Here is a 16,905-nt window from a genome sequence, read left to right as displayed (position 1 = left end):
ATTTTTATTTATGTGTGTATATTCATGCGTGCTTCCATGCGTACACTCATGTGTGCTGTGCAAAGGTGTGTGGCATATGTGCTCAGGTTCCCATGAAGGCCAGAAAAAGGTTGCTGGTACCCTGGAACTGGAGTTATAGACAAGTGACATTCTTGCTGTCAACCAACTCAGGTCTTCTCTACAAGAACAGTTAGTAAGCAGTTCCCACCACTCTGACTCCCAATTATCATCATTTTCAAACACTAATTATGAATTTGAGAGATTACATGTTTGAGATACCTGCAATTTTTTATTTAATTTATTATTTTACATGTCTATCCCAGTTCCCTCTCCCTCCCTTTTACCCTCTCTGCCCTCTCACATGCACCCTAACCATCCTCCCCTCCCATCCCCCACCTCAATTCCATATGTAGGGGAATGCCATCCAGTTGGGGTCATGTAGATCTGACAGGCCATGTGAAGTAGGGACTAGGGCTTCTCTCCTGTCTCTAGGTTAAGGCAGTTATCCCTCCATGGGGGATGTGTTTGCAAGGAGATACCTGCAATTTTATATGATGGGCAAATCTCTGATTACTACTGATTAATATTGTTATCACCAATATTACTGTCATGGTGAATTACATTGAGGGGGGGTTGAAGACAGGATTTCTATGTAGCCCTGGCTGTCCTGGAACTCACTCTGTAGACCAGGCTGGCCTCCAACTCACAGAGATCCACTTGCCTCTGCCTCCCGAGTATGTGAGTTACATTCTTTAGTGAAAACATGCTAAATGTTGCTAAAAAGAGAGGGAAATCAAAGTTGTAAATTCATTGCTATCCAAGTCATTCCTCCCTGCCCCCAAGTCCTATTTAGCCTCAGACACTCCTGGAGAATCTGTGCTACCCAAATTTTAAAAAAACAAACTGCTCATAGAAGGAGCCTTCCTGTCTTCCCTTCCTTTTTAAACAGCTTTTCCTTTAGAAGAGTGAGGGCTGGGTTTTATCCTGGGTAATTGCTGTTCAATTTCAGGCCAGTAAGTTTGCCTCTTTTGGAAGGCAGCTATGCGCACCACTATACTACAATACCTCACCAAGTTTGCCTCTATTTGAACACTTACTGACTACTTATACTCCTAATTATAAATTCAATAAGCTCTGCCGGGTATAGTGGCTCATACCTTTCATGTCAGCACTCGGGAGGCAGAGGCAAGCCTGGTCTGCGTGGCGAGTTCTAGGTCAGCCAGGGATACAAAGTAGGATCAGCTTTTTTCTTCTGTGGATGGAATTAAGAACAATGCTTATCTGGAAAGAGAGACATCTGGCTCAGAAACTCCTACAAGTGGGTGTGGAGCTATAGGAAACTGGGAGCCGAGTCATAGTGTTTCTTAGCAAAGCGGTGTAAGGGCAAAGTGAGTACAGAAAGAAAGAAGACGTCAGGAAAGTCGGAACTCTATTGATTTGTGCTTAGCCTGGTTTCAGGTCTCCTGCGTGTTCACAAGCGACCCCCTGAAGACCAGTCGAATGTACCCTCAAAGGGAATGAGGCATGATCTTTGCCTGGCCAGTGTTGTTAACGGAAGGGCTTGGCTCATAAGCCAATCACACCCTCGAGAGGGTGGAGTTTTCATCGGTGCTTCCATCTTCAACCAATCTCAGGGAAGGCAGAAGGGCACTCCTCCAATGGGAGCCGAGGAGCCCGAGGTAGTGATGGAGCCCTGCTACCCTGCCATCGCTCCGCGGAGCGTCGCGTGAAGCATCCCTGTGTCTGCGAGATCTTGCTGAGGTCCAGGTATCCATACTCCTGCAGCAGCTGTAGAACCTACGGAGACTAGAGGTATACCGCGAGAATCAGTAAAGATGGGGTGGTGGGGTAAGAGAGCGGTGGGAGGGGAGAGAACATCCCAGAATGCGTGTGGGGAGGGACCTGGCGCGCTTTTACCTGGGCGGCCTTTCAACTCTAGGTCCGTGGGTGGTGGAGGATCATTTGCGTAGCAAAAAAAAAGGGAAGGCGAGTGCTCCTGCATCCCCTCCAGACGGCACCCAGGTGAGTACCCTTGAACCCACCACCCATGCCCACCCTCTGTGGACCTCTCCATCCCAGCCTCTGGGGAAAAGATTCCGTGCAGGTCTGTGCTCACGTGACTGTCTGTGTTCCAGCCTTGACTCCATATCTGCCTCTACCCAACATTTTCTGTTTTGTTTTCTCTCTCTCTCTCTCTCTCTCTCTCTCTCTCTCTCTCTCTCTCTCTCTCTCTCTCTCTCTCTCTCTCTCTCTCTCTCTCTCTCTCTCTCTCTCTCTCTCTCTCTCTCTCTCTCTCTCTCTCTCTCTCTCTCTCTCTCTCTCTCTCTCTCTCTCTCTCTCTCTCTCTCTCTCTCTCTCTCTCTCTCTCTCTCTCTCTCTCTCTCTCTCTCTCTCTCTCTCTCTCTCTCTCTCTCTCTCTCTCTCTCTCTCTCTCTCTCTCTCTCTCTCTCTCTCTCTCTCTCTCTCTCTCTCTCTCTCTCTCTCTCTCTCTCTCTCTCTCTCTCTCTCTCTCTCTCTCTCTCTCTCTCTCTCTCTCTCTCTCTCTCTCTCTCTCTCTCTCTCTCTCTCTCTCTCTCTCTCTCTCTCTCTCTCTCTCTCTCTCTCTCTCTCTCTCTCTCTCTCTCTCTCTCTCTCTCTCTCTCTCTCTCTCTCTCTCTCTCTCTCTCTCTCTCTCTCTCTCTCTCTCTCTCTCTCTCTCTCTCTCTCTCTCTCTCTCTCTCTCTCTCTCTCTCTCTCTCTCTCTCTCTCTCTCTCTCTCTCTCTCTCTCTCTCTCTCTCTCTCTCTCTCTCTCTCTCTCTCTCCTCTTTTTCTCTGAGACGTACTAAGATATCCAGACTCAGGAGGCCTAATCCTGACATGACCACTTAAAACCAGCTATGAAACTTTCACTTTACTCATCTGGGTCTCAGTTTCATCATCCGTCAAATGGGGGTCAGTCTCTGCCTGAGCACACATACTTGGTCCCTAGAAATTTTTTCAATAAATAATGATTATCGTGATTGAAAAGAATATTAATTCTCTTAGTCTGACATTTTTCACCCTTGTCTGTCTCTGACCCTCTCCCCCAATGGATCTTTTTGAATGCTTCTGTCCTCTCTTACCTTTCCAAACTAAACCTATCTCTTTTCCATCCCTAATGTGGTTAGAGGTGTACTATTTGTAACAATGGGAGTGGCCTTGGGCTGCTTCAAAGTCTCATTGGGGAAAGACCCCTGTTTGTTCTTCAGCCTTCTCTGATTAACAGGTAGAGGCACCAAGGATGGGGAGAAAATTAGATTACACACTACTTTTTAGCCAGCTTTGGTGGTGGCACATGCCTGTATTCATAGCATGCAAGTGGATTGTCACAAGTTCAAGGCCAGCCTTGGCTACATAGTGAGTTCAAAATAAATCTGGGCTACAGTATAAAACACTGTCTCAGCCACACACACACACACACACACACACACACACACCACTTTGTTTTTTGAGACAGGGTTTCTCTGTGCCTTTAGAGGCTGTCCTAGAACTCTCTCAGTAGACCAGGCTGTCCTCAAACTCACAGTGTGTTGGGATTAAAGGTGTGTGCCACCACCACCTAGCCCACAAAACACTTTTTAATGTTGGTCCCCACAGATAGTTCAAGGACCTATTAATTATGTATCCATGTAGCCCTCAACATCGTTTCTGTCCCCATCCAGGAGTTCTTCTAGATCAGAAACTCATGGTCAAGTACCACCAAATCCCATCCCCATTCCCATCCTGTTTTGAATATTTTCTTTGTCATTCTGACACCCTGATCCAATATTCTATTTGTATAATGTAGTTTGAAATACCTCCTTCACTATTTTAAAATGAAGAGCATAGAAAGTAAAATCTGCATGCACAATCCCTCCAAAGCTAATATAATGCTTCACTTATATATAAGGGAGAAACATTTATTTTTATTTGTTTATTTTTTCAAGACATGGTTTCTCTGTGTAACAACCCTGGCTGTCCTGGAACTTGCTCTGTAGACCAGGTTTACCTCAAACTACAGAGATCTGCCTGCCTCTGCCTCCTGAATGCTGAGATCTAAGGCATGTGCCACCACACCAGGCTGAAGAAAAATTTATAATAAATCAGTATGTACTTCAGTACATAAATACTGGATATGGCTTCACTAGAAGAAATAATGACATAATCTTACACATAAATACATGCATGTGACTTGTACATGTGATAGCTACCTGTCTATTGAGTGGTAGCTCAGAAACCATGGGTAGGATACAGTTCCATTTCCATAAAGTTCTAAACAAAAGAATGTATATATGGTTTATTTTTATGGTTGTTAGATTTCAAGAAAAAAAATGGATATTAATGAATATCCTTGGTGACTAGCCTCTCTAACCTTACATCCTACTACTCTGCTTCCTTACTCCATACAACAGCCTCCTTAGTGTTATTTGAATGTATTGGGCACACTTAGGCCTAGGTGGTTTGTGTTGGGGCTTTCCCTGTCTTCAGATACTTGTTGCCAAATATCTGCAGGTATCATGTCCTCACTTTCTTCGGGGTTCTATTTAGTTGCTTTTTTCTTTTAGTTTTTTGAGACAGGGTTTCTCTGTGTAGCTCTGGCTGTCCTGGAACTCACTTTGTAGACAAGACTGGGCTCAAACTTAGAGATCCTCCTGCCTCTGTCTCCTGAGTGCTGGGGTTAAATGTGTGTGCCACCACTACCCAGCTAGTTGCTATTTTCTTGTTGAGGTCTATCATGACCATCCTGCTTAAAATTCATCCTGGTCCCTACACTAACCCAGATTTATGGTTTCCATTGCATCCCACCACCTTCTTACATAGTACAGTTCTGTGTTTAACAATGGGAATATATTCCAAGAAAGTATCATTGGGTAATGTTATCATTGTGGCAAAATATAGAATGCTCACTCAAACTGAGACTTTTGTGACATCACCAAACAATACAATTTTATGGGACGACCATCATTTCAGTAGGTTTTTTTACTAAAACATCATTATACAGTCTGTGACTCTATATTATTTACTTCTATTGTATTTGTAGTTTATTGTCTAACTCTCCACTAGACTTTAAACTCTAGAAAAGGGAAATGATTTTGTCTTTTTCCTCCTGGTGGGTAGGTAGAACCAAAAACACTACTTGGCACATGATAGGCTTTCTTAAATTAATGTTGATCAAGTGGATAAATTTTAAATGAATAAGCAAAATTTTTAAGACTAAATAATTATTTGGTAGGGCAGTCTAAAGTTGCATGGGATATGGTAGAATTCTTTGTTAAGTGGGGCTGCCTTGTGCACTGCAGAATGTTGGGCATCTCTGGTAGATGCCCACTAAATGTCACTAATGTTCTCCAATGAAAGTAAAAAATGTCCCCCAGACCCCGATGTATCCCTAGTGAATGAAAAGACTTTGGGATCACATTCCCCATGGAGGGATACTCCCTTAGCCTAGAGGCAGGAGGGAGGGCCTAGACCTTACTCCAAATGACTTGACAGATTTTAATGATCTCTCCTGGAAGGCATCACCCTCCCTGTGGAGTTTGGGTGGGAATGGGATGGGAAGGGGGTTGGGGACCTGTGAGGGAGGGAAGAAGAGAGGAAGGGATAGGGAACTGGGATCAATACATAAAATAAGAAAATATATATATATATATATATATATATATATATATATATATATATATATATATACACACACACACACACACACACACACACACACACACACACTCTTTGACTTGACCAGGGATCTAGTTTTCCTCTGAACATTCTTGCCCACCTTTGCAGTCTCATACTCTACTAGTGAAGAGTGGGAGTAGATATCCTTGATTCTAGTTGCCCTTTCCATGCATTTTCTTTCTTTCCTGTTTAACCCTGTTTTTGTTTTCTGATTATTTTCAGTTCTGGGGAGTGAACCCATGGTCTCTCACATGCTAGACAAACACTCCACCACTGAGCTATTTCCAAGCCCTGTTTTCAGAATTTTTTTAGTATGTTTTTTAGATTTATTCATTTTTATGTGTATGAGTGTTTTGCTTTTCTGTCTATACATGGATAACATGTGTGTGTGGTGTGAGAAATGGTCAGAAGGGAGTATCAGGTTCCCAGATCTGGATTTAAGGATGGTTGTGAGTCACATAAAGGATATGGGAACTGAACCTAGGTCCTCTGAAAGATCAACAGGTGCTCTCAACTTCTGAACCATCTCTTCATCCCTTTGTTTTCATAATTCTAAAAAAGACTTATTTATTTTTTATGTGTTTTTGCCAACATGTGCATGCAGAAGAAGGCATAGTAGCCTCTGGAACAGGAGTTGCAGGGTGGGTTTTAAGAGCAACAAGTGCTCTTAGCCACTGATCCGTCACTCCAGTCTTTGTTTTCAGAATTTTTAAACTTTCAAATGTTTAAACATTTTTGGAAGAGTTCAAGATATGCATAGTCAAATTACCTAAATGTTGAGAAATTATATAACTATAGTTTACTTGTCAAAATTAATAGAGAACAGTTCTTTTAATCTTTCTTGTCTTTCATTACTTTGGTTTTTGCTTTTGTTTTTTAAGACAGAGTCCCTCTCCATATAGCCCTGGCTGTCCTGGAACTCACTCTGTAGACCAGGCTGGCCTCAAACTCACAGAGGTCCACCTGCCTCTGACTCTTGAGTACTGGAACTAAAGATGTGCGCCACCATGCTCAGCTAGCTGACTTTGATATTTTTGAAGTATCCTGGCCAGTTATTTTATAGAATTCAGACTTATGTAAGTTTCATTGTGGTTATATTAGTTTTAAGTCCTGCATTTTGGGCATGAATACCAGAAAAGATGTTATGTGTTCATTATCATCAGGAAGGGCATAATAACATTTTGCCTCAATATTCTTTTTTTTTTTTTTTTTTTTTTTTTTTTGCTTTAACTATTTGTTCACTGTGATGCCTGCCAGGTTTCTTTACTATAGTTACATTCATATGCTGTATCACAGTGTCTTGGTCAAGGACAAAAATATGGCACTGATTCCATAGACACTATGTATGTATAAGTACATTCTGATAAAAATGAACTAACAATGAGTTTCTTAGAACATGTCTCTGCTATTAAGCAACTTAAAACTATACTTACATTGCATTTATTTATCTATCCATTTATTTGTTGTATGTATGGGTACACACAATTGACAGCACATGTGTGGAAAGCAAAGGACAACTCGTGGAAATCACTACTTTCTCTCCTTACCTTATGTGTGATCTGGGGATCAAACTCAAGTTATCAGGTTTGGCAGCAAATACATTTACCTACTATACATTCTTGCTGGCCCCAAATTCTGCGTGCATGCATGCCTGTCTGTGTGTTTGTTGCTAAGGATAGAATCCAGGGATGCTGAGCAATGCCACAAACCTGTAGTTTTTCTTCTGTATAATTGATAAGTGACTTATATTAAACTATCCACTACTCCTCTGTGTTAGTTGGAAATATACATAGCATACAGCTACCCCTGCCACTCTTCATTCCCTGAAGAATTTGACAACATGAACTCTCACTTCCCTCCTTCTCTGCTTGGTTCTGGGCATCTAATCGAGGGCCTTGCACATGCTGGTCAAGAGTCTTTCTACAATGCTAATCACTGTCACCCACTTTTTAAAAATACTCTTCTAGTCTAACTGTAGATGATTTTAATAGTTCCATAGATGGTCTTTCTCATATTCTCATCTCTCAATTCTGTGACCCACTCTCCTATCATCCAGAATGACAATTTCATAACATCTCTCTTCTGAAATCTCTGTGGTTTGGCCTTCATGCTCAGGCTTTATGCTCACCTGAAAATGTAAAGCTATCAGAATAAAATGGCCATCACTCCTGAGGTTGAGGCATGAGAACCATCAGTTCCAGGCAAGACTGGGTTAGAGCAAGATTCTGTCTCATAAAAGAGGAGGAGAGGAGGCCCATCTACCACATATTGTTTGCATTCATTTACCTTGCCTTCTCTATTGTTATGGATTAATCATTTTTGCTCTCATTAAAATCTAATCTTTCCACTTTGTTAAAAAAAAAAAAAGATCCATATTTGCTGTGTGTATTTTTTTCCAAGACAGAGTCTCACTATACAGCTTTGGATGTCCTGGAACTGACAGAGATCCCTCTCTACCTCCCAAACGCTAGAATTAAAAGTGTGTGCCACTACACCCAGCAAAAGCCCCTCTCCTTACCTTCTTGAGGACATTCCTTTGCCCAATTCTCTCTTCTCTGTAAAAGAAGTTATCAATACCAAAATATTCTATTATTGTTTCCCATTTTTCTTTCTGTCTCATGTTTCTGGTGCTGCTGCCTACTTCCATCTTTTTTGTTACAACTTTATTGAGGTCTATTTTACAGACCATAAAAGATACCTTTTTGAAAGGTATTTAGAGGTTGTAGCATATTCGTGATGATATCCAACCATCACCATGATCAGTTTTTGAATGCTTTTATCCTTGTTTCATGCTAAAGATGCTTCATAATCAGTAGTATTTCCTTCCCTGGCCCCCAGTCCTAGGCAAACACTAATACACTTTTGGTCTCTGTCTATAGGTGTGATTTTTTAATTTAAATTTGAAACAAGGTTGTTTTACATGTGAATCCAAGTTCCCTCACCCTCTCACCCTCCCCCCATCACCCCCACCACACCCCAGCCCATCCCCTTTCTGTTCCCTAGGGAGGGTGAGGCCTTCCATGGGGATCTTCAAAGTCTGTCATATCATTTGGAGCAGGGCCAGGTCCTCCCCTATGTGTCTAGGCTGAGAGAGCATCCCTTTATGTGGAATGGGCTCCCAAAGTCCATTCATATGCTAGGGATAAATACTGATCCATTACTAGAGGCCCCATAGACTTCTCAATCCTCCTAACTAACACCCATATTCAGGGGGTCTGGGTCAGTCCTATGCTGATTTCCCAGTTATCAGACTGGAGTCCATGAGCTCCCCCTTGTGTGATTTTATTTTTATGTGCACTGGTGTTTGCCTGCATGTTTGTCTGTGTGAGAGACTCAGATACCCTGGAACTGGAGTTATAGACAGTTGTGAGCTGCCATGTGGGTGCTGAGAATTGAACCCAGGTCCTCTGGAAGAGCAACCAATGCTGAGCCATCTCTCCAGCCCGTATAGGTGATTATTTTAAACATTTTATATGCATGATTCCATGGTCCCAGCTTGTGGGAGGCAGAAACACAGAAACAGGCACATCTGTGTGAGTCCAAGAGCAGCCTGATCAACATAGCAAGCTCTAACCCAGCCAAGTCTACATAGTGACTACCTCAAAAAGAAAAAGAAAAAAAGAAGAAGTGATTCCATGTAATATACTGCACTGGCTTCTTTCACTTAAAAATAATGTTTTTCAGAAACTGGAGAGATGGCACAGTAAAGGGCTTGCCATACAAACACGAGGACCTGAGTTCAACCCCCACAACCCCATATAAAATAGCCAGGCATTGTGATACACACGTGTATTCTGGCCACTGGAAAGGCAAAGGTAGGCTGATCTGTGTGTGGATGTCAATGGCCAGCCAGCCTAGCTTACTTGTTACTCCAAACCAGTGAAAGACTATCTCAAATACAAGCGGAAGAGCACCTAAGGAATGACACACATGATTGACCTTTGACCTCCATGTGTGCATGAACACATATGCACATACACAAAAAAGAATAATTTTTTCCAAGTTCATCCGTGTTTTTGCACATGTTATTTCTTTTTATTACAAAATATTATTTTTAATAATTTACTTAAATTTATTTTATGTGCATTGCTGTGAAGGTGTCATGCTGTGAAGGTGTCAGATCTCCTGGAACTGGAGTAACAAACAGTTGTGAGTTACTATGTGGATGCTGAGAATCGAACCCAGGTCCGCTGGAAGAGAAGCCAGTGCTCCTTTTTTTAAAAAAGATTTATTTATTTATTATGTATGCAATATTCTGCCTACTTGTATGCCTGCGGGTCAGAGGAGGGCACCAGGTCTCATTACAGATGGTTGTGAGCCACCATGTGGTTGCTGGGAATTGAACTCGGGACCTCTGGAAGAGCAGTCAGAGCTCTTAATCTCTGAGCCATCTCTCCAGCCCCCAAAATAATATTCTATTGTATGGACATTCCATGGTTTGTTTATCCACTGGTCAGTTGACAGGCATTTTGGTTGTTTTTATATTCTGCAGGTTTTTCTGGATATCTGTGTGGAAGTGTTTGTGTGAATATGTTTTTTTTTTCTCCTGAATAGAGCTGCTGTATTTAACTTATGACACCTGTATTTAACTTTGTTGAGGAAAAATTGTTTGCACAAATGGCTACACTATTCTACATTCTCACCAACAATGTAAGCATGTGCCAGTTTCTCCACCAGCACGTTTTTTGCCTTTTATTATACACATCCTACCAAATACAAAATAGTATCTCATCATAGTTTTTTATTTCATTTCCTAATAACCAATGCTTTTAAATACCCTCTTGTGCGTTTATTCTCTATTTGTGTATAATCATTCAATCCTTAGTCTTTTAATTGAATTACTATCATCTTTATAGTCTTGAAGTATAATAGGTTTTTGTTTTAGTTTTGGGTTTGGTATCTGAATACAAGATCCTTCTCAAAAATAGGAATTGCAAATACTTTGTCTTCTCTGGGCTGTCCTTTCATTTTCTTCATTGTGTCCTTTTGTTTTTGTTTTTTCAAGACAGGTTTCTCTGTGTAACAGCCCTAGATGTACTGGAACTTGTTTTCTAGAATAGGCTGGCCTCAAACTCAGAGATCCACCTGCCTCTGTCTTTCTGGGTGCTGGGATTAAAGGTTTGTGCTACCACCGCCCAGCTTTATTGTGTTCCTTGATGCACAGAATTTTTACATTTTGATGAAGTCTGATTAATCTATCTTCCATTGGGCTGTTGAGCTTTTGGTGCTGTCCAAGAAGGCATTATCTAAGTCGGTATCCCAAAGATGAATTCCTGTGTTTTCTACTAGGATTTATAACTTTAGCTCCTCATATTTAGGTTGATGACCCATCTGAGTTAATTTTTCTGTTTAGTGTGAAGTAGGGCTCTGTCTTAATCTATTTTGTGTTGCTACAAAAGAGTACTTCACAGTAAGAAGATGCTCACCAAATGTTGTCCCTTGATTTTTTACTTCCTGGTCTCAAGAACTGTGAACAATACATTTCTTTTCTTTGTAACTTACCCAGTTTCAAGCACTCATTATATAGACCCAGCTGGCCTCAAATATATAGATATCTGCCTGCCTCTGGCTCCTGAGTGTTGGGAGTTTTTATTAGAAAGGGGTACTGAACTTTGTCAAGGGCATTTTCTGCATCTATCAAAATGATTGTGTGCCTTTTTTCTTTAACTTATTAGTATGATGTATTACACTTACTGATTTTTATGTGCTGAATCATCTTTGCATTGCTGGAATAAAGTCAGTTTGGTTATGTATATATTCTTCATATGTTCTTGAATTCACTTTGCAGATTTTTTTAATTTTTTCAATTTTTTTGAGAATTTTATATATGAATACTATACTTATATCATCCTCTTCTGACTCTGTTTATAATACCCACTTCCTCTTAAATTCTTGGCCCCTTTTTCTGTATTATTCTTAACATATATGTACGTATGACTATATAAGTACAAGTTGCTGAATCCATTTAGTGTTGTTCAAATGTATGCTTTTAGAAAGGACTGTTATTAGTCTCATAGGTCCTCCTGCCTCTGCCTCCTAAGTGCTGAGATCAAAGACATGCATAATCGCATCCCATTCAGTATGTGTTCTTACCTGCTAAACTATCTCTCCAAACCCTAAAATAAAATCTTTTTAGAAAATTTAAAAATACCAGAAGGTAAAAGATAACCTTCGTCTCTGGAGAAAATGGATTCCTTCTCTCTGCACTGCCTGTAGTGATGGTGGGTGTGGGTGTTGTGAGATTTCCCCCTTTCACGTTGACACATCAACTGGTATTGTCATTTTCTAGTTCTTGTTTACGCAACCATACTGTTGAGATTTCATAGGTGTAGTTCACCTATCATGTTTGTGCACACATGCATTCATGCGTGTATGTATGTACAATCTCACAGCAGACTTGCTGGTCCTCTGCCCCCTCTTACAGAATGGTCCCTGAACCTTAGATATGGGAGTTGTTTCCATTTTGGTGGGTTTGTTTGTTTGTTTGTTTAGAGGGTTTTTTTTTTTGGTTTTGAGGATTTTTGTGTCTGTGTTCATCAAGGATATTGATCTTTAGTTTTTGAGTTTTTTGTTTTTTGTTTGTTTGGGGGTTTTTTTGTTTTTGTTTTTTTTGTTTTTGTTTTTCTTTTTCTTTTTTTGTATTGTGTTTTTATCCATATTGGGTATCAGGATAATATAGGCATTATAAAATGAGTTTAGTTGTGGTCATTCCCTTTATAGTTTATGAAAACAGTTTTGGGGCCATTAATGTTAATTTACTTTAATAGTTAGATAGAATTATCCAGTGAATACATCCAGTTTGGACTGTCTTTGTTAGGAGACTCTTTGTTACTGTTTCAACTTTGTAAGTTATTATGGATCTGTTTGTGTTATTAAATGCCCTTAATTTCATTTTCTTATCATGTGTCTAGAAATTCATCCATTTGTTCTAAAGTTTCCGGGGGGGGGTTGGAATATAATTGTGGTTTGAGAGTGTTTAATCTCTTGTTAGTTTTTAAGACAGGGTCCCTCTGTGTAGCTCTCACTGAACCAGAACTTACTATATAGATCATATGTTCATACATTTACCATTATTATATCTTTGTGGTGGCTTGAATGAGAATGGTCTCCTAGGCTCGTATGTTTAAATGCTTGTTCCCAAGTTGATGGAACTGTTTGGTAAGGATTAGGATGTATGGTCTTGTTGGAGGCTTTGAGGTTTCAAAAGCCCACACCAGGCCCAGACTACCTCCCTCTGCCTGTGAATCAGGATGTAGCTCTCAGCTACTGCTCCGATCATGCTGTTAATGGACTAAACCTCTGAACCTGTAAAGAAGTCCCAATTAAATGCTTTCTTTATTAGAGTTGCCTTGGTCATGTTGACTCTTCACAGCCATAGAACTGTGACTAAGACATTCTTGTTGAATTGTTCCTTTTATTGATATGCAATATCCTTTATTTTTCTAATTTTGATTTGAAATATACTTTATCAAAGTTATAATAACTATGCCAAGAGCTGTAGAGACAGCTCAGTGGTTAAGAGCACTTGCTGCTCTTCCAGAGGACCTGGGTTCAGTTCCCAGCTCAGGTCAGGAGGCTCACAAGTGTTGCTAACTCCAGCTTCAGGGGATCCAACACACTCTCTGGCCTCTACAGGTACCTGTCCCCCATACACACACAAACTCAAACACAGAAAAAAAAAAAAAAAAAGAAGTTTATTCTTTGGCCTCGGCGGCAGAAGCAAGATGACGAAAGGAACGTCATCCTTTGGAAAGCGTCGCAATAAGACGCACACGTTGTGCCGCCGCTGTGGCTCCAAGGCCTACCACCTTCAGAAGTCTACCTGTGGCAAATGTGGCTACCCTGCCAAGCGCAAAAGAAAGTATAACTGGAGTGCCAAGGCTAAGAGGCGAAACACTACCGGGACTGGGCGTATGAGGCACCTAAAGATTGTCTATCGAAGATTCAGACATGGATTCCGTGAAGGGACAACACCTAAACCCAAGAGGGCAGCTGTTGCAGCATCCAGCTCATCTTAAGGATTTCAGTCAGTCATAAAATAAATGTTCTGGTTTCGAAAACAAAAAAAAAAAAAATAACTATGCCAGCTTTTTTCAGCTTCCATTTACTTAACAAATTGACCTTCTTGCTTTGGCTCTCAGTCTGTGAGTGTCTTCTCCAGTGACACCAGATACTTGAATCTTGTTGGGGTTTTTGTTTTATTTTGATTTTAATTCAGTCAGCTAATTCTCTGCTTTTAATTGGAAAGCTAAGATAATTTCTATGTAAGGTTATTTTCTAATTGTTACCATTTTGTTGGGTCTTTTTCTTCTGGCCACTTGTATTATTCTTTGTTCTTTTCTATTTCCCTGGTTATTATTGGGGACTTGCTGGTTGCTGTACTGGCATAGAATTCTTTTCTAGTTCTTTGTTCTCATGAAATTTATTCTCTGCTGTACTTTCATACTTGGCTGTATTTCTTTCTCCTCTGTGTTTAAGATTCTTTTAACATCTCCTGCAAGTTCTGGCACACTGGTTATGAATTGCTTTCGCTTGTGTTTGTTTTGAAATAACCTCCTTTCTATTTCAATTTCAAAAGATAGCTCTGATGGGCAAGTAGTTACTTCCTCTCACAGCCTGAAATACATACATACATTCTTCTGTACTTCCATGCCTTTTAGAGTTGATTAGTGGTTTGATGTTATTTTAATGTATTTCCATTTGTGAGTGAGTTGAGGTTTTTCTTACAGCTTCTTTGTGTTTTGGTTTTGTTATTGTTGTTTTGAGAACAGGTTCTCATGTAACCCAGGCCATCCTTGAACTCCCGAACCTACTTAATCAACTTCCCAAATATTGGGATTTCAGAAATGAGCCACAGCATTCACCTCTAATTTTCTTTAGAAAGGTTTTAGTCATATTAGGTTAAGACTTTTTGTTTTGTTTTGGTTTTTGATTTTTCAAGACAGGGTTTCTCTGTGTAGCCCAGGCTGGTGGAACTCTGTAGACCAGGCTGGCCATGAACTCACAAGGTTCACCTGTCTCTGCCTCCTGAGTGCTGGGATTGAAGGTGTGTACCGCCACCTGCTGGCTCAGCCTACTTTCTTGTAGGACCACCAGCCCTAAGATGACACTGCCCACAGTGAGCTGGGCCCTCCCACATCAATCATTAGTCAAGAAAACTCCCCCCATAAGCCAGTCTGGTGGAAACATTTTCTTAATTGAGGTTCCCTCTTCCCAAATGACTCTAACTTGTGTCAAGTTGACGGAAAACTAACCAGAACAGAGTCCCATGCCCTTTTCTGTCCTCTGTGAACACCTATACACACATGGCATACACTCCCAGGCATGCACACATATACTTAAGTAAAACTAAAGGTAAATATTTATCTGTTTATTTATGTATGTGTATGTGTGTTTCTGGGTGTGGGTTTGTGCTTCTGGTTACAGAGCTTGTGGAGGCCAGAAGAAGGCATTGGATCCCCTGGAGTTGGAGTTAGAGGCAATTGTGAACCAAGCAAGGTCGCTGGAAATTGAATTTGGGGTCCTCTGGAAGAACAGTATGAAGTCTTAACTGCTGAACCATCTCTCCAGCCCCAAAGGTAAATCTTTTTTAAATGCATTTAAAATTATGTTCAATAAATGAAAAAAAAAGAATCCATATTATACAGATGGGTATAAAGATAATTTATAGAAAACTCATGAATTCATCACTCCATGTAAGAGTGGTATTAATGACAGCATGTCCCTGCCTGTCTGCCCCATCAAAATCACCACTTCTAGCCAGGCTTGGTGATACTTGTCTTTAATCTCAGCACTGGAGAGACGAAGATGGGTGAATCTCTGTGAGTTTCAGGCCAACCGGCGCTACATAGTGAGACCCTGTCTTAAAAATAGGTTGCTACTGGGGCTGGAGAGATGGCTCAGAAGTTAAGAACACTGGGGGATGCTCTTCCAGAGGACCTAGGTTCAATTCCCAGCAATGACATGGCAGCTCGCAAATGTTTGTAACTCCAGTACCAGGGAATCTGACACCCACACACAGACAAACATACATGCAGGCAAAACAACAATGCACATAAAAATTTTTTTTAAAAAAAAATCATTAAGCTGGGTGTTGATGGGCACACTATTAAAATATTAAAAACAAAAACAAACAAACCAAAAACATGGGTTGCCACCCCTGAATTTGTGTTTCATGTTATCATGCTATTTTGGATATGCATTTTTTTTCAAATTTGTGGGACTGTTTAACCAGTACATTGCTTATTTGACTTGGTTGTAAGTTTCTGGTAAAATAGTATCATAACTTGTGTGACCTTTTTCTTGGAGAGACATGAATAAATGTTTCTTCATCCCCAGTAGGACACTGTCAATGGACTAAAAAAACTATTCCACCCTCTCTATTTCTTTGTTTTTGTTTTTGAGACGGTTTCTCTGTGTAAAAGCCCTGGCTGTCCTGCAACTAGCTCTATAGACCAGGGTGGACTTGAACTCACAGAGATCCACCTGCCTCTGCTTCACAGTGCTGGGATTAAAGGTGTGTTCCACCACTACCCATCTAGGCAACCATTTTTAAGAGACAAAGTCTCACAGCAGACTTAGTGATCTTTTGACTCTTGCAATCTTTTTGCCCCTTCTTCTGTAATGTTATCTGAACATTAGCAGGAGTTGTGTTGAGGATGTATTCATTGTGGCTGGGTTCCCTATAATCCATTGATATCTGCATTGTGTCCAGAAAAATGAAATTTTCAGGTAAATTAATGGAATTTGAGAAGATTATACTGAGTGAGGTAGCCCAGCCCCACAAACATGTTCTCTTTTATCTACCATTCCTAGCTCCAAATCTTCATATGTGAGTTTATGATATGGAATAAGCAGAGAAACTGAGAAACTATAAAGAAACCACAGGGTAAGGAGGCTATGTGGGGAATGGCAAGATATAGGGGAAATGGGGAGGGGTCCTGTAATTGGGGAGAGGGAAGAAGATCAATAAAGATAGAGGAAAGAGAAAAGTAAAACCAAGGTTATTTGATAAAGCCTTCAGAAATTATAATACACACATACATACATATATATTTAAACAAGTTCTGCCATCTTTGACTGGCAGTGCTCCCCACAAGAGTCATAGACTACCTAACAAAACCCCAGTAGTAGGCATGAGAATCCTCCGTTCCAGTTGTTGGTCAGGGTAGTCCAAACAACTCCAAAAACATATAGACTATTGCTCTTGCTCTTAGTTGCTTCTCAGAGGT

At 40.7% G+C, this 16,905-nt stretch overlaps 1 protein-coding gene and 1 long non-coding RNA gene across 2 annotated transcripts; both read left to right on the top strand.

The window, feature by feature from the left end:
- The first annotated feature begins 1,635 nt into the window (after nt 1-1,635).
- Nucleotides 1,636-15,163, top strand: LOC127217697 (uncharacterized). Its single transcript, XR_007834112.1, has 3 exons — nt 1,636-1,812; nt 1,940-2,022; nt 15,103-15,163. It is a non-coding gene; the product is annotated as an uncharacterized LOC127217697 (long non-coding RNA).
- On the top strand, nt 13,374-13,743 carry LOC127217696 (60S ribosomal protein L37). The gene has a single exon (XM_051178707.1). The coding sequence runs from the start codon at nt 13,399-13,401 to the stop codon at nt 13,690-13,692; it is 294 nt and encodes a 97-aa protein (XP_051034664.1). The 5' UTR covers nt 13,374-13,398; the 3' UTR covers nt 13,693-13,743.
- Nucleotides 15,164-16,905: the final 1,742 nt, after the last annotated feature.

This window comes from Phodopus roborovskii, unplaced genomic scaffold (assembly GCF_943737965.1).
Source record: "Phodopus roborovskii unplaced genomic scaffold, PHOROB, whole genome shotgun sequence".
Taxonomy (NCBI): Eukaryota; Metazoa; Chordata; class Mammalia; order Rodentia; family Cricetidae; genus Phodopus; species Phodopus roborovskii.
The sequence above is the reverse complement of the archived record's forward strand: the minus strand, read 5'-3'. Positions and strand labels throughout refer to the sequence as shown.